Genomic DNA, 19,124 nt, shown 5'->3' with positions numbered 1-19,124 from the left:
CTTACAGTCTGTACCCGATGACTGCGATTTCGACATTTAAGATATGCATTCTTTTTTATTATCGAATACATCTTGTTACCATGTGGTGATTACTGAACTTTGTGGAATTATTTACATATTCGTTCTATCATTATTTTCTGGTCGTTGCCATTTCAGGTGGAATGTGTGAACACCTGTGGTCCTACAAATTAAAGTAAATAAAAATAAATAAATAAAACAAAGATTAAAAAAAACAAAGCATATATAAAAAAAATATATATTCATTTGTCCTCATACCCGTCATTTGGAACTTAAATGTCCATTTTATGGAGTAAAATTCGCATCTTGGCCGTCGTGTAAAATAATATTTAATTTGTCACTGCTTCATTCCCACCAACGTCCCAAGTCAGCATTTTCTAATAGAAAAGCTAAAGGAGTCGGTGTCCCAAGGGCATTGTTGAGGTTTAGGACTACGATTACTTCATATCGTATCGTATTGTATCGTTTCGTTTAAGACCTATAGAGCAGTAAAATTAGGTGCCCTTAACGTAAACAAAGCTCTAGAAGCACATGGCAAACCACATGTTCCTGTCTTGACAGCTCAAGTTCCAATGTAATTTATAGAAAAAAATAACCTTTAAAATTTGGCTGTTAGGTGGCAAAAGAAACACATATTCATAAATACTCGATCATGCATCAAATAATGTCTAGATATGGATATTTTATGGAACAAAAGGTAAAATTTACCACAAGTTACAGTCTATCTATTTTTAGACCAGAGCAAATTATTGCGCTGGTGTGAACAAAACGAGAATTATTCGGAGCCTGATTTTCAGAATAATTTAGTCTTATATTATTATTTCTGCAACTGTTAGATTTTATGTAAACATATTTTCAATACTGAAAGTGTATTGCCTACAACTCAAACTACAAAATTGGGAGACCTATTTTGTGCGTAAATTTTTCCGGTCCCTAACGAAAATCACTAGCAACTTGTTTTGTTTACGTTTGGGGCACCTAATTTTACTGCTCTATTGTATCGTTTCGTTTAAGACCTATTAGGTTCTAAAAGCCTTTAAATGTTCTGTGTAACTTTTATGCATAGATACAATTTATCAATTATATAAATAGTATTCAATGTCAATTAATTGATGATGTTGAGAATTAAATATTTAATACATAAATAGATTATGTCATATTCAATATTCGTAGTATAATTAACACTATATTTACATTCATTTGGCATGTCCAATTTGTACATTCGAGAGTTTCAAATAATTGATATTCAAAATACAATAATAATATCCAATGTCATGTTACATTATTCGTCAAAATAAAATGCTATGTTGGTAAGCTTTTAGTTATTAGTCGTCGTAAATAAAGGCAAAAATATCCAAGATTGACAGTATTCGGAGACAAAACAGGATGTGAAGCACGAATTTTCCTATTTCCAATCGGGGACTCCGCCATGTTGGGTCAGCCTAGCTAATAATATTAGTAGTAATATTATTCATTGCATCCTATAAGCTGAGAGTATTGACATTGGCCAATATCACGACAGTGCTAATTAATGACCAGGGACTCGTGCCAACTCATTGAGGTCCACCAGATATACTTGCATCATTGGTGTCATCTGAAAACTTCGTAACTTAATACTCCACGCCATTGGCAATGCGGTCAGTGTCACGTTCCTATTTTCGTTTTCATAAACCAATCAACATCTGAAATAAAATGTTCAACAACACATCTATTTGGTTCTCATTGGTTATATGAAAATAGTACTAGTACAACAGGGCAGGAAACGCACGTCTGCCAACTAAACCATGGGATGCAACTGATTTTGAAATATTTGTGGCTTCTTTGTTCTGTTTTGAAGAAACTCACAACATTACCATCAGGAAGTATAGATAGAATGAAGTTGACGTCACTCTAGTCTTTGTTATTGTATTTTGCCATCCGCGTTTGTGAGTGATTCTCACTAAACTGTATTAACCAGTCTATAAACGTTTAAGATTACACATAGTTTTGTGTGTTGGTTCGTTATACTTCCGGGTGGCAATGTTATGAGTTTCTTAGCCAAGCGCATTCTATCTATAACGGACCAACACGCAAAACTATGTGTAAACTTAAACGTTTATAGTCTGGTAAATACAGTTTAGTGAGAATTACTCACATTCACATGGATGACAAAAAAAAAATAATTACAAAGGCCTGAGTGACGTAATCTTCTTTCTATCTATATTTAAGGCTGTGACATTGGCCAATAAGTCATTATCGGGATGGACATTGCTGTCCAATTCCATGATGACGATAGAATCAACAAAACAGGAGGTCTACACGCAATATCCATTAAGCAGACTCTGTAACATTGCCCAAGACTTTGGTGCTGTTATGTATTTATCAATGAGATCGTGATAGTCAACGGTACGGTCTCCAATCATCCCCTTCACCCTCCCAACCCTCCCCCTCACCCCAACTCTGTAACGTTATCTCGTCAATCAATAGAATGAATGCGGTTGACGTCAATCGGCTCTTTGTTATTGTTTTTAGACCTCCAGTTGGGTAACAAGTTCTCACTTTATTCTCTCGATCTTACTACTTTTACCATCCGCGTTTATGAGTAATTCTCACTAAACTGTATTAACCAGACTATAAACGATCATGATTACACACAGTTTTGTGTGTTGGCCAGTTATACTTCCGGATGGCAATGTTGTGAACTTCTTAGCCAAGTGCATACTATCTAAAAACTATTGTGTGTGTTCATAACAAAACACAAATATTGAACACGAGAGGACCGGGACGAAAACATCAGGAGGTCTGAGGTTTGATCCCCAGTTGAGGGAGGCTTATTTCTTGTGATGTTTTTTGTTTCTTTGTTTTTCGTTTGTTGTTTGTTTTTTGTTTGTTTGTTTTTATCTTGCTTTGACACTTTTCCTTACACATACTTTTTTTTTTAGATTTTTATCTAACACTAATGGCTGTTTCCAAATTGTCGCCATGAATATTGGAATATTACCCAACTCTCTGAGGGGCTGATGGTATCGCGGAGTTATTCCATTAACGGGCGAAGCCTCCGTATCGATATTTTTGATTGAACCCTTTTAACTCATGCCGGTTTTTATTTTTAGTGCAGGTTGCTGTGACTTTTACTTTGACCTTTTAATTATATTTATTATAATAAGTAAACAAAGGGGAGAAACTTCTTTATATTGGGCTTGAGAATTTTTGCAAGTTGAAGGTCATTAGATGCACTCTGGGAAAATGGGGGAAAAGTGTTTTGGCGCAATACAATAATAGCATTGATGCTATGCGTTTAGTGTATACTCACACACCATCCGCCAATCAAATTAAACACCAACACACAAAACAGTGTGTATCCTTTTACGATATAATTTACCAAGAACTTATCACTAATAGGCTGTCTAAAATATCAAAAAATAGCGGAGTGACGTCATCATTGTTCCCTCTATAAGCTGCTAAGTTCGTCTTACTGGATTTTACATTAATGGCTCCCATTTTGATCTACGCATATCATTCTTACATTTATAAACCCGTCGGTGGCTTTGAATGGCCATGGGCCATTGTACGCATTCACACGCGAGTCGAGTGAGTCAATATCTATACGTACATTGTCTGAACCAAGGACACAGTTAGCAATTTACGAGCATTTACCTATCCGGCGACTGATTTCTTTCAACATCGCTTGAATTTGTATTGGGACGATTCACTGGCCTTTTGGCTACCGAACCAAATAAACATAATTCAAAGTAATAAGAAAATACAAAAAGGCGTGAGAACCCAGAAAAAGACGAAAAATACAGACATTCGGCGGATCTTGAAATTACTGACTTCTTTTTTCTTCCCGTTCTCCTTCCATTTACCACTTTGCCGTATCTGGAAAAAAACATATTTAAAAATTTGGCCATAAAACGTGTCCTTCAACTATCAATCGATTTAAATGACCCTCATCTTGGCAAAAACTCTCAAAACCTGGGACTTCCAGTTTGACTTCTCGAAGTCCCAGGTTTGATAATTTTTGCCAAGATGAGGGTCATTTAAATCGCTCGATATTTGAAGGACGAGTTTCTGGCCACATTTTTTAAATATGCGTTTTTCCAGAGTACGGCATTACTGTCCACACACCGGGCCGCCTTCGACTAAAAAGGCCAGCTTATTTTGCTTTCTCTTTCATCTTATCTTATCTGTTGTCTTCACTTCATTTGTCGTAGGCAGACAAAAACATTGGTTTTGGCCAGAAAACTATTACGTCACATATCGATTGATTATAGATGATCCTCAAGGTGCAGAAAAACATATATCTCTCTATCTGTCTGTCTGTCTGTCTATCTATCTATCTATCTATCTATCTATCTATCTGTCTGTCTGTCTGTCTGTCTGTCTGTCTACCTATCTATCTATCTCTCTATCTGTCTGTCTGTCTATCTATCTATCTATCTATCTCTCTATCTGTCTGTCTGTCTATCTATCTATCTATCTATCTATCTATCTCTATCTATCTGTCTGTCTGTCTACCTATCTATCTATCTATCTATCTATCTATCTATCTATCTATCTATCTGTCTGTCTGTCTGTCTGTCTGTCTGTCTGTCTGTCTGTCTGTCTGTCTGTCTGTCTGTCTATCTATCTATCTGTCTGTCTGTCTGCCTGTCTAATCTCAAATACATATTAAATAACAATCACCATAAAATTTCGATGTAAAAAAAACACTCTTCCTGATTTCTGATTTGTGACTCACTCGTTCTCTTGTCACCAGGGGAACTTCAGTTAAGCGCCTACGTGACTGAAAGGAAAAGAAAATCATGAATTTGTTTAAACGTCTAACCTTTTCTTCTTTTTTTTTAAAATATTTATTTTATCATGTTTATTTTAAGTGCTTTATTCTGTGTGGGCGTCATTGAACGAACAATGTCTCTTTGAAAAACGGAATCGTTTCGTTATTACTTTGATTTTCTATTTTAATCCTGGTTTCATTTGTAAATTATAACCACACTGTGTATATATTTATATAATTGCCTAATCATGTTCAATTTCAAGGAAATTGTATGGAGGAGATACGTGATCTTTTGCCTTCAGCTATTTTAAAGATAAAAGAGTCCGAGACTGAAATACATAAACAGGAAACTGCAAGAGAGTTTTAAGAGCGATGTAGAGGTCTATATTTAGATCAGCCCGTGTCAAGTTGGTATAGATAGTTCGAAGATGACGTCATTCAGGTCTTTGTTATTGTTTTTTGCCATCCGCGTTTATGAGTAATGCTCACTGAACTGTATTAACCTGACTATAAACGTTCATGGATACACACAGTTTTGTGTGTTGGTCCGTTATACTTCCGGGTGGCAATGTTATGAGCTTCTAAGCCAAGCGCATACTATCTATACATCCTCTATAGATAGTATGCAGATGACGTCACTCAGGCCTTTGTTATTGTTTTTGCCATCCGCGTTTGTGAGTTGTTCTCACTAAACTGTATTAACCAGACTATAAAAGTTCATGGTTAGACAGAGTTTGTGTGTTGGTCCGTTATACTTCCGGATGGCAATGTTGTGAACTCCTTGGCCAAGCGCATTCTATCTAGAAACGTTCATGGATACACACAGTTTTGTGTGTTGGTCTGTTATACTTCCGGATGGCAATGTTATGAGCTTCTAAGTAGTGCGGGGCGGTCCTTGGCAAGCTTAAGGACCACGGTCCTACGGTCCTTGGGAAATGAAGACCGCAAGGACCGGTCTCTAGACCGGTCCGTTCATTCTTGAAACGTTAAAGACCGCTACACGATGAAAACCGTGGCCTACAGGAGTAAAACACACGGAGTAGTCACACTCATTTCAAATTGTAACCTAATTAGAGAAGAGGGGTGATGCCTTCTTTATTTGCTCACCGTACTTCATTGTTACTTCGATAATTTAATAAAATTTGAAATTTATCCCCATTAACGGAGATAATGGCATCGCCCAAGGCGTTGATCGAGTTGTTCGTGGCGTTGATACACACACGCAACTCCTACCCCCCCCCCCCCCCCCCACCACACACATTAGAGGGCAGCGAGCATTGAAGAGTAAGAGAGAGACGTGAAGTTATAATAAGAGGGGGTGGATGAGGTGATAAGAGGGGTCGATGGTGACTTTTCGCCAGATCTAACAAACTCAGCTACCCATTCATTGCTGAGTAGACAGGGATTCAGAAAAAAATCGACTGCACCCGGGATCGATCTCTGGCCCTTTGCGTATAAAGAGAGTGCTCTATCAACTGAGCTATCGGGGTCCCCAAATATTCTATTGGACCTTTTAAAAATACAGACGTTATAACTGGTTTTTTTGGACGGAAGAAACTAATGAAACTCATATTACTTGATTAGTTAAAACACCAAACGAAATTTTAATATTATTGTATTATTTTAAATGACAACAATGCGATAGAAAGGAGTGGCGACAAGAGATGGACAAAAGAAAACAAAAAATCAGACTTGCAACTTGCTAGGTTCGACACACACACACACACACACACACACACACACATCTTTAGTAGTCACATACATTTCAAACAATAACCCATTAGAGAAGAGGGGTCATGCCTTCATAGATCATTGTCATTGCGATCATTATGGTGTAGTAAATTTTGAAATTTACCCCGTATAATGGAATCGTCCAAGGCGTGCGCCTCCTGTTCCCCCCATCTCACACACGAAAGGGCGGTTTGCGGAGTGGAGGGAGGTGGTCGTCTGCCTCTATGGTCGTCTGTGTCGTTTAGTGTATGGCAAAGGGGGGTGGGTGCGATTAATTAAGTGGGATGGGTGGTGATTGGTGGAAGATAGGCAAAGGACCGAGGCAACGAATCGCTGGGGAAGTAGTATGGCGCGAGACCGTTGAAAGGTGATAAGAAGTGAGGACCGCCGGCGGTCTTCCTCTTTGGGACTGGACCACGGTTCACAGCTAAAAGACCGTGGGACCGGTCCTCGGTCCGGTCCTCAGCGCGGCACTACTTCTAAGCCAAGCGCATACTATCTATACATCCTCTATATTATTATTGTTTCATTGTAGTATAACCTAAATTTTGCACGGGTTTTCGCAGCTTCTAACTTCAGTTGTGTGATTACTTCTCATTAAATTCTCTCTCACGTACTAACCTTGAAGGTTACGCATACCATCAATACTCAAAATGTTATGTTTACTTAACATTTCATGTCCATCGAGCTCTTAAGTTTCTTGTCTCGATTTTATAAGGTTGAGTCTCGGGTAATTTTATTTCTTAGATCATCCGTTTTCCTCGGGAAAGTGGAGAACTAGCTAATGTTTGATGTTGTTTTGTTTTGTTATATTTTCATTTAATCAAAGCGGATGTAAAGATGATTAACAAATGAATATTATGTACATTGTACTTGTATTACAACGCCCATAACAGGAATTTAATAGATTTTATTTTTATCCACGTAAGTTATATCAACTTGAACTTATTTACAAGTCTGACACCCGATCGTAATTATAGGCTTGGTTTAACATTGCTGCATTGGAATATATTCAACCACTTATTAACGTATTAACTTAACTAATTGCTGTACTGTGGATACATTGGTCAGAAAACTCTTCCTTCCTGGGGAGAGAGAGAGAGAGAGAGAGAGAGAGAGAGAGAGAGAGAGAGAGAGAGAGAGAGAGTGTGTGTAAGGGAGAAAGAGAGAGGGGGTGGGGGTGGAAAGAGATTTAAATGACCCGCATCTTGGAAAAACTCGAAGCTGGGACTTCTTACATACACACACACACCACACACACACACAGACACACACCCGAAGCGACTAGTGAGATTAATCGAGGAAATACATTTAATTTTGCTATCAGTTTCAATCCCTGAAACGTGTTTCACCAGCAATGTTATAAAATGTAACATACATGACCCTAATGGTTGACAAGTCATTCATCTGTCGTTTGTTTGTATATTTACGTTCAACCCAGTTTATATTTTCTTTGTCATTAATTATTACGAGCTGTAAACTTTCTTTAGGTTGGGAGGGTTGAGGGATGGTGGCTGAATTGCTTGATGGCGCCTCTTTGTTTAATTGTGATTGGGTCACTGTTGTTGTTTTAATAATACATAATTGACAAAGTTAATGTAAATGTTGCTGCTCGAAGCTCGAAGTAATAAATAATAACGTAAAGTTGAAGGTAGGCTTCAATTTAATTTTTTTTAAAACAGATCAAATGAACGTTTCGGGTTTCCCCTTTATCAACAAAACAGGATGAATGAAATACCACAGATGAATGAGATGATGTGGTAGTGGCGTAGTTAACTAGTTTTATCCAAAGTTAATCGTGGCATGAAAGGGAGAGAAGTTAGAGAAAATAGAGAGAGGGTGTGTGTGTGTGTGTAATGGAGAGAGAGAGAGAGAGAGAGAGAGAGAGAAGGGGGAGGGGGGGGGGGAGACTAGATGTCGCGGCAGATTGTTGCAAGATCTACATGGGTAGAGCGCCCCGAAATCAACCGAGGCATCGCAGCCGATGAATCATGAGGGAGAACGACAGGCCCTAAAGTTAAAGTCTCGCCATAATTTCGTTACCCTTCGTGTCTTGAGTCATTGTGTGACGACTGCAGAGTGCGTTTCCTTTCCTGAGTCCGGATCTTGCGTGACCACTTGACATTAACATCTTGCACTATTTTCTGACTATACTCTCTCCCCCCCCCCCTCTCTCTCTCTCTCTCTCTCTCTCTCTCTCTCTCTCTCCCCTCTCTCTCTCTCTCTCTCTCTCTCTCTCTCTCCTCTCTCTCTCTCTCTCTCTCTCTCTCTCTCTCTCTCTCTCTCTCTCCCCCCCCCCCCCCCCAAAGCACTTTGTTGGCTAGATTTGATTTTACTATCGTTTTCGGTAGCGTTGAATGTATGACTATTTATTGCTTGTTATCCTGTCTGTAGGACACTACTAGACTTTCGTCATAACTAATAGACCCATCTACCCAATCACAATTGTGTAAGGTGTAAAGAGGAGAATCTGGGACTGCATCCGTAACAAGACATCACCTTTAATGTTTATCATTTGCTGGAGGGACTTTATTGAGAACTAATCACCCAACTGGCGGTCTAAATACAAAAGCAAAAAGACGAGTGACGTCAACTGCATTATTTTTATCGATGTCCTTGATAAAGGTCCCGGTTAGTTGCTTGTGAGGAGAGCGACCCCAATCGTTTTTAATGAGTTATTATATTCATAGCGTGACTCCGTGGTGTGTCCTCCTCTGTGATTAGTTGGCCTACGTGACCAAACGTCCTTTGCTATCAAACTGAGGTCTACTGAAATAAGTGGCCGCTTACTGAGAAATCTGGAGATGCCAGACCTTTCATGAAAGATACAACCCAGGTGGGACTCCGCCTGTCAGATTGAATTCATTAGAGTAAACACTTATCTTGTGCTGGATTTCGTTTGGATACATGGCTCTCTCTCTCTCTCTCTCTCTCTCTCTCTCTCTCTCTCTCTCTCTCTCTCTCTCTCTCTGCGCGGGTATATGTGTGTGTGTTTGTGTGAATGAAGAAGGCTGTCAGGATAAGTTATAGATAGAATGCGCTTGGCCAAGGAGTTCACAACATTGCCACCCGGAAGTATAACGGACCAACAAACAAACTCTGTGTAACCATGAACTTTTATAGTCTGGTTAATACAGTTTAGTGAGAACAACTCATAAACGCGGATGGCAAAAACAATAACAAAGGCCTGAGTGACGTCATCTGCATACTATCTATAGTATGTATTCCCAATTAGAAGAATAATAAGCTGTCCGTGATTTTGCTCTATCTCTCTCTCTCTCTCTCTCTCTCTCTCTCTCTCTCTCTCTCTCTCTCTTTCTTTCTTTCTCTTTCTCTCTTTCTCTTTCTCTTCTCTTCTCTTCTTCTCTCTTTCTCCTTTCTCTTTCTCTTTCTCTCTTCTCTCTTTCTTCTCTTCTCTTCTCTTTCTCTTTCTCTCTTCTCTCTTTTCTCTTCTTTTCTCTCTCTCTCTCTCTCTCTCTCTCTCTCATATCTTATCGTTTTATTATTTTTTAAATTGAGCTTTTATATAGCGCAATATCCACTAAACGTGCTCAAAGGGCTTTACAAATGGTCCATGACCAACTTCAACACGTAACTTGTAGAACGAGACATGACATGACGCCTGTTCGGCGGTATTACAATTTTTTTTTCTGACAGACACCGGAAACTCAGTTTACACAGTGAGAGCATGTGAGCAAAGAGCCTTTTTCAAGGACTCAACTATGCGCCGAACGAGGCTCGAATCCTGGACCTTCCGATCCGAAAGCGAGTCTTACCACAATACCACAGAGCCGCATGTTAGTGTTAAAGTGTTTGCTTGTGCGCGCTCGTGTCGTGTTTCTCATTTCAGCAATATATATATATATATATATATATATATATATATATATATATATATATATATATATATATATATATATTTAAATACACCTTACTGTATGCGTATTGAAATCAGATTGTTTGTGTATGGGTCGTGACCTAGGCTTTACTGAATGAAGTACCTCTAATTCAAAACTTGGCATCGCTCTTGTAACTCCTTCTCTCTCGCTCGCATTGTAGGATTTACGATTTCAAATATTATAGATATTTCTCACCTTAATTTTCTCCTGTTCTTTGAGTTAGCGTTTGATTACAAGCTTGGCAGTGAAATGAAATAAGTCACAACAAAGCACCGAAAATACATCATCATTTAGTCATTACTACTATTGCTACACCCTGTAATTGTAATACAAGGTGTAAATCTATGCTACTGGCCTACTTCAAAATTGCTGGGTTATCTGAAAGCATTGGCGAATATCCTACTTTTACTTAGTAATACACGGGTATTGGTTAATTCCTTGATAGGGTTATTGAGTTATTGACACAATTCTAGCTCATTTATTTATTTATCTATCTATTTATTTATTTATTTATTTATTTATTTATTTATTTATTTATTTATGTGCGGCATGTGGTCAAGTGGTATGACACTTGCTTTCGGATCGGAAGGCCCTGGGTTCGAGCCTCGCGCTCGGCGCATAGTTGAGTCCTTGGAAAAGGCTCCTTACTCACATTCTCTCACCGTACTCAGGTGTAAAATGAGTACTTGGCCGTTAACAGCGTTGTCTTCGTCCGAAAAATTGTAATATCGCCTAACAGGCTTCATGTCCCGTCCTACATGTTAAATGTTGCTGTTGACCAGGGACCCCTTGTAAAGCGCTTTGAGCACATTTAGTGGATATTGCGCTATGTAAAGCTCAATTTTAAATATTTTATTTATTTATTTTGCGACGTGTACTAATGTGTAGGTTCAATTTTTTAATGATCTTCTTGTTGTAATGGAAATTCTCTCAAACCAACACAAAAGATTGTCCATTTTAACATTAAATTGCGTTCGGTTATCAAAATCCAATCTGCAAATTAATTTGTTCACGTCGATATTTTTGCCAGAAGACAATAGAGAATTTTTTTTTAATTTCGTGGCGATGGGGGCTTGAACCTACGACCTTACTGTCTTCAGGCAACTTTTCTACTCTCTTCATTTTCGGTTTGCAGTATATAATACCGAACACTGTAACCAAAAAAAAAAAATGTGACCAAAAAACATAATAATTTCCTTCTTGTATTGATAAACTAAGTTGATTCCCAATTTATCAAAATCTATTAAACCTGAGAATTCTTTAGACTTTTTGACGTGTTGGGAGATCACCTAAATCTCTTAAGTATCATTGTGCATTATAATTATATTATAAAGAAGAACAGTTGTTTTGTCATTGCATGAAGCTAGCATACTCTCTCTCTCTCTCTCTCTCTCTCTCTCTCTCTCTCTCTCTCTTCTCTCTCTCTCTCTCTCTCTCTCTCTCTCTCTTGTCTTCTCTCTCTCTCTCTCTCTCTCTCTCTCTCTCTCTCTCTCTCTCTCTCTCTCTCTCTCTCTCTCGTTCCACTTTAGGACATCGTTTCCGTTTCAGACAACTTCATTGCCATGTATATTTCCGTCTATCCCTCCAGATCATGAGCAGACTATTCGGATTCAAAGCTCTCGCCAAACATTACGAGGTAAGTCCAAGTTAAATGGATTTCAAGCCTGTATTTTGTGACCCATCACCACTATGGGGTTATGTGGTCTTCTGGTATGACACTCGCCTTCGGATCGGAAGATCCTGGGTTCGAGTCCCGCTCTGAGCGACGTATAGTTGAGTCCTTGGAAAAAGGCTCTTAACTCACTCAACCCAAACACCGATTCTATCGGTAGTTTACTTTTATCCCATGCCTATTTATTACATTTTTCTAGGCGTAGTATCAAAGCTAACGTTTTTAGTTTGTGCATGTTAATGGTAGTTGAATAAAACTATGTACATGTTCATTGATAATACATTTTTTTCCAATTTTGAAAAGTTTCAAAAATCTGTAGGATTGAGTGACTTAACTCACATTCTCTCGGTGTAAAATGACTACCCTACCCGTCCGTTAACAGCGTTGTCTGTCCGAGAAAATCGCCCCAGTAAGCGTCTCGTTCCGTCCTACACGAATGTTAAATGTGGCTGTTGACAAGGGACCACTTTTGAGCAGGTTTCGTTTAGTGGATATTGCGCTACACAAATGCTCAAGTTCGGGCTGCATGAAATGAAAGCCTGAACGGGGCCGTGAAAATACGGTGAAATTGTAAAGGATTCGGACGCTGCAACCCATTCGTCAGCAGAACAATATACCAATACCAAGGAATAATTTTAACCCCTTCCCACCAAAAGAATACATAAACATAGGACGGTTTCAAAACGTAATAAATGTGGTAGATATCGCTTACAGCAACATTTAACATGTAGGACGGGACATGGACGGGATATTACAATTTTTCGGACAAAGACAACGCTGTTAACGGCCAGGTACTCATTTTACACCTGAGTATGGTGAGAGAATGTGAGTGCCTTTTCCTTGGCCAGTTCAAAGCAGAGATCTGTACATCTCTAACATGACTTAAACACGTCTCTTTCCCCTTAATGAGAAAAAAAAAGTATTGATGGTTATTTGATTTTTTTTCTCTTTAAATGCGATTCTTAAAATCATATTTATCTATACCATTATTTATTTATTTATTTATTTATTTATTTATTTATTTATTTATTTATTTATAATTATTATTACTTTTATTATTTAAAAATTAAAAAAAAAAATTTTATGAATAAAGTATGTTTATTATTATTATTATTTATTATTATTATTATTATTATTATTATTATTATTATTATTATTATTATTATTATTATTATTATTATTATTATTATTATTATTATTATTATTATTATTATTGCCATTACTATTAATATTATTATTGCCTTTACGCAATTTCATTTCAAGGGAGACGACCCATGATTTGATTTTAATTTTCTTCTCCAATTCACAGTTAATCCCCCTGGTGGGTGTTCTAACAGCTGCCGTCGGTGGTGCATGTGCCTTCACGGTCTACGCTCTCTACACTAAACCGGACGTCAGGTGAGCATCTGGGAATCACGTTTCTTGCAATGTTTTATATGATGTGAAGTTGGTAGTTATTTGTGATTGAACACCAGTCATTTGATTGTTTAACAAGTTGTATTAGCCATTTATAGATAGCATGCGCTTGGTTAAGAATCTCATAACATTGCCATCTGGAAGTATAACGGACCAAGACACAAAACTGTGTGTATCCATGAACGTTTATAGTCGGGTTAATACAGTTCAGTGAGCATTACTCATAAACGCGGATGGCAAAAAACAATAACAAAGACCTGAGTGACGTCATCTTCGAACTATCTATATTCTTTCTTTTTTTTTCCCATTTGGTTTTCATTGTCTTTATATTTTAGGTTGACAACATTAATTCTGTTTCCATGTCAGATTGTTAGCATTATGATTCCTGACCTGCATAGTACTACGAAAAATTCGTAGAAATCCGAGCTGCGTAGGTCTCTTTGACTCAATAAATATTGTTGAGAAGGAAAGTCTAGCTCCTTAGAACCTATAGATAGTTCGAAGATGACGTCACTCAGGTCTTTGTTATTGTTTTTGCCATATGCATGTATGAGTAATGCTCACTGAACTGTATTAACCCGACTATAAACGTTTTAGGATACACACAGTTCTGTGTGTTGGTCCGTTATTATTCAGGATGGCAACGTTATGAGTTTTTTAGCCAAGCGCATACTATCTATATTCATTTTTGGACCATGCTGAGAGCAAATTATATTTCTCTAAGACTATTTATAGTGACTTTTTCTTTTTTCCTTTGGAAACTTACGAATTTTTGAAATTTTAAGTTGGCAGCTCTGTGATTCTAAAAAAATAATGACGTCACGGCAACACAACACGTATTGTGCCCATAATTTGAGGGACAAAATCAACCATTGTTTTACAGTATGATCAAGACAAATGTCTATGAAATATCCATGTTATTAAACGAAATGTCTATAAATTGACCTTTTCATTCCAAATTGATAAACTGAAATGTCTATAAAAAGTCGATCTTAGCTCAGGCTGAAAAAAAAATGATATGTCTATAAAACGTCCATTTCCTTCCAGGTTGATCCGATCCAGAGGTCCCCCTCACGAGGATGTTGACCCACGAGATCTGAGAAAGGTAAAATTATATTAAAAACCTTGCTTTTTTCGGGGGGGGGGGGGCATTTACCCTTTAAAAAGTCAGTTGGTAGAGCACTAGCTTCACATGCTAAGCGATCGAGATTTATTCCATGTGAAGATATATAAATTTTATGAACAACCTGTTCACCCAGCAGTGAATAAATAAGTAGCTGGGTCAGTTAGATCTGGTGGAAAGTACTTTGCAATAATGCCCTGTCAAAAGGGTAGCCAGCAATTGCTATTTATTGTCCGTTTAACTCACTCAATCCTAGAGATTTTTGTTACTTTTCAAAATTGGAAAAAATGTATAAAAATGAGAATGTACATAGATAGTTTTATTGAACTATCATTAACATGTAAAAACTAAAAACTTTGATACTACGCCTATAATTTGTCTCATAAAAATGTAATAAATAGGCATGGGGTAAAAGTAACCTGGTAAACAACGGATATAGTCGGTGTTAGGGTTGAGTGAGTTAAAGCTATAGAATTCGAGATAAATTCTGGCTCCTTGGGCCAAATGGCTCTGAAGGACTTTAAGTACAAGTACCCTTAAAAATAACTTTCTTCGACAACTCTTTATGACATTCAAAACAAAAAAGCAATGATATGGGATTGCCGAGTGGATATGGCATTGTAATGAGAGAGAGAGAGAGAGAGAGAGAGAGAGAGAGAGAGAGAGAGAGAGAGAGAGAGTAGGGAGAGAGAGAGAGAGAGAGAGAGAGAGAGAGGGAGAGAGAGAGAGAGAGAGAGAGAGAGAGAGGGGGGAGAGAGAGAGAGAGAGAGAGAGAGAGAGAGAGAGAGAGAGAGAGAGAGAGAGAATTATTCACTCACCGTAATCTTCTTCAAACGTACGTAATGAGTTTCACTGCTAGTTCTAGGCTTGGAAAATCAACTATTTTCTCTCAATTATATATACATTTTAAAGTTAATACAGCTCCATAAAATTATGCCATTGCCATTGGAGCAATGAAACCAGACTCATAAAAATCCTTTAAAAATTTCCATTGTTTAAAAAAATGATCTTGTCTAGTAATCTTATGTAAAATCAAACGTCTACAAAATGTTAATTTCAGTTTTGATTTTTAAATTTGATTTTAAAAGTAGTCCTTCATAGCCGTCAAGCCCATAGAGCCGGTGCTTATCCCGGTTTCTATAGCGGTAGCGTGACACGGACAATTGCAATTGCTCGCCACTCTTTGTAAAGGGTGCTTGTCTATATCAAAGTACTTTCCGTCAGATTAACAGACCCAGCTACCCAATCACTGCTGGTGAACAGGGGGCTCAGAAAAAAAAATACTGACTGCACCCGAGATCTACCAAACTGAGCTATCGGGGGCCCCTCATTTCAGTTAGGCCTGAAAAGTTGTCATTAAATTCCAAGTTTGTGATATGTGTTATATATAACACAACACATTACAATACAATTCATTATAAAACAATACAAGGATTATCATGAAATATCTTTTATTCTTTAGTCGTGGAAGAGTTAGTAATGTCAGTGTTAATTATTTCAAGGTCCTGTTGCATGTAACAAGCTAACAATTAATGTTCCTGCTGCCCTCTGAATAAGACACCAATTCATCGAAAAGTACTTTTTGCCACTGTAGATTCAACTACGTTTCCACAGCTGTATTCATGTTTTATAAATTTTTACTGTATTATTTTTTTTTTTCACTTAAAATTGATAATTTATATTGTAAAGTGCCCAGAGCTTGTGTTTTACACGAGAATGAGCCCTGTAAAATTATTATTATTATTATTATTATTATTATTATTATTATTATTATTATTATTATTATTATTATTATTATTATTATTATTATTATTATTATTATAAATCTATCGATATTTTATCGATGTTTTCACTTTTTCTTTCCCATTCCAGTTGTACAAGTTGACGCGCCCTGAGCCAATCCCCGAGATTGAACAATTGAGGAAGGAAATCGGAAGCTACAAGTGCAGATAAATTGCTTCTGATGTTCTTTCTCTTACCTCCATGGAAAATTGATAAGCCTGATCCAACAATGTAAAAAAAAAAGAAAGACAAATAAAAACAAGAAACTAAACAGACTTGAGAAAATATAGGCTTTTATTACCAAACATGAATAATAATGTCGATGTTAAAATTGAGAATTTACATTTTTATGAGTAGAAAATAATTTAAAACTATTTTATCATTCAAAGCAGCTAAATGAAACATTGTAATGTAGTGTATTGAGTGAAGATGATTTTATTTCTTTTTTTAAAATGAGAGTTGAGAATTTAGAAGGATAGTTGTGATTAATATATGATCGGAATGCTTTTTAGTCATATTTGGAAATTGCATAGAGATGTTACAATTCGCAATTAACCCACATTGAGTTCAATAACTATTATTTCTTACTCGATTGTTTTTAACTATCAATACATTTGTACAACTTTTCATCCAACTTTGACTCCTTGGAACTAAGTGTACCAATTTTCCGTATATTTACGGAATTTACTATATATAAACTTTCAGTATATTTTTCAATCACCTGTTAAACGGGGAAAAAGTCATTATATACTGTCTTTTTACTGGAGTTCAGCACTCAGAATGTGGTTGGTTTAATACGTTTTTGTAAAAGTTCCTGAATTGGCAACCTTGGTGTATCAACAATAGTCAAACTGTCTCTTATTCTTCGCTTTTATAATTTCAAATGAGGACCCATGCTCGAATTAGGAACCATTAACCACTGCCATTAACACACCTGCCAACAGTTTCAAGATGCATCGTAACCCCACGAAAAGTTAATTGAATTTAGGTTTACCTTTTAGGGATTTACTTCCAATCCATGTTAACGGTTTCTATTGTAAGTTGGGAAAATTTATACTTTTTAGGGGGCACACTGAAAATAACGCTGAACAATTTTCAATTTCAAAATTCTCTAAATTTTATCAATTTTCTAAATTCTCTACAAGGGAGGCCTGCATATGTTTGGTTTTTTATTAAATTATGATAAATGAGCTGTCCTGTTACAACTCCGGCCATAAGTTATTACATATCGTTTGTCTCACCATCTCATGTATAATATGCAGAAGTAAATCATTTTTTACTTACATTGATCTCTTAAGTTAACCCCATTCTTCCATTCATTTCAGTTTGCTTTATGCAGAAGTAAATCATTTTTTGCTTACATTTTTCTATTAAATTCCACCATTCTTCCATTCATTTCAGTTTGCTTTCATTATTTAACGTTAGTCATTCATCAAAACAACACCCGTACGATATCATATGTAGAATTCCATGCCAAAACATATCATTGTTTCGTCAAATCATCCAGTTGGGTACTCCATGTTTTTACTTAACTATTTGAATTTCTTCATAATCTGAGATACTGTATTATAATGTTACTAGATACTGTATATATTATTTTGTTACAATTCTTGTCAATAGAGGATTTAGAATCTTGTCATTTTCTGTCCTCAATTTCGCCCACTTTTTTCCCCTTTCTTTCGTGCTTTTCGGTCATCCTTGTATTAAGCTCAAAAGTGGGCACCCTGTTATGTTCTCGTTTTAAACATTGCAATAAGTGATCCAACGCTATAGACTTGCCAGTCGACAGCACCCATAAATCTAGAAAATACAAAAGTTTTTATCCAAATTTGGGTAAATTCTAATTTTAAAGATTTTAATATCTACGTGGTTTTGAATTTTTGATCCAGACATTTTTTTACTAACATTTTGGTCATTTTATTTTAACGGTATTAAGGCATAAATATTTTAATTTAAGAATCATGAATTTGCCATTATACTTATTTAATCTGTATCATTTTAACCTTTTAAGTTTTTACTGTACGGTATTTTCAAATTAAAGGAAGATTGTCGATTTTAAGTGAAAAAAAAATGTTATTGCATGAATGACAAATTTCATCCTTGGATTTTAAAAATTACATAAAAATACTTATTTTATTTGTTAATTCTGATAATGAAACAATGCAATCCATCCAGAAATGTCTGTGATCCAATCTGCCAAATTGAAGTCATCAGATTTTACCTTGTTTTTAGTCTAAGATAATTTCTAATTTGAATGGTCCTGTATAAGTTGAGATGGGGAATCGAAAACTACAAAAGGATTGGGGTGAGGGGGGGTGGGGGGATAAACAAAATGCAAAACAAAATGAAGCAAATCAATTGTAGGCAATTTTCCTACGCAGTTTTTTCTTATTAAAGACCACTCCTTGAATCTTAAATTAATTTTTAACTTTCATTCACATTTCCATCATAAATCCATTTAACCCATTATCCTATATATCCATATTAGTCTTTCATCTGAACATCCATAATTTATTTATTTATTGCCATAATTTAAATTATGAGAATGTTATGAAGCTATTTATTGTTTATATTATATCTATGGAAATGGAAAATAACCGGGAATAACAGTCTCGGAGTGAATGTGACATATGAATGTTTATTAGTTACTTGTGTATCGTGAAAAAAAGGTGCTGGATTTGATAAATTAATAATTAGAAATATTTTGATTGGGCTCAGTTTATAAGA

At 36.5% G+C, this 19,124-nt stretch overlaps 1 protein-coding gene across 1 annotated transcript in view; it reads left to right on the top strand.

Moving 5' to 3' along the window:
- Window positions 1-19,124, top strand: part of LOC144979802 (normal mucosa of esophagus-specific gene 1 protein-like) — a 42,667-nt gene that overhangs the window by 23,238 nt on the left and 305 nt on the right. Inside the window, exons 2-5 of the mRNA XM_078926904.1 lie at window positions 11,993-12,040; window positions 13,386-13,474; window positions 14,540-14,597; window positions 16,488-19,124. The exon at window positions 16,488-19,124 is cut by the window's right edge and continues 305 nt beyond it. Coding sequence (XP_078783030.1) covers window positions 11,996-12,040; window positions 13,386-13,474; window positions 14,540-14,597; window positions 16,488-16,568 — 273 coding nt within the window. The 5' untranslated portion in view covers window positions 11,993-11,995 and the 3' untranslated portion in view covers window positions 16,569-19,124. The remainder of the gene's footprint in view (window positions 1-11,992; window positions 12,041-13,385; window positions 13,475-14,539; window positions 14,598-16,487) is intronic.

Source organism: Berghia stephanieae, chromosome 9, assembly GCF_034508935.2.
Source record: "Berghia stephanieae isolate SIO BIC M18660-M18661 chromosome 9, UCSD_Bste_1.3, whole genome shotgun sequence".
In the NCBI taxonomy this organism is placed as follows: domain Eukaryota; kingdom Metazoa; phylum Mollusca; class Gastropoda; order Nudibranchia; family Aeolidiidae; genus Berghia; species Berghia stephanieae.
This window is presented reverse-complemented; position numbering and strand designations above follow the sequence as displayed.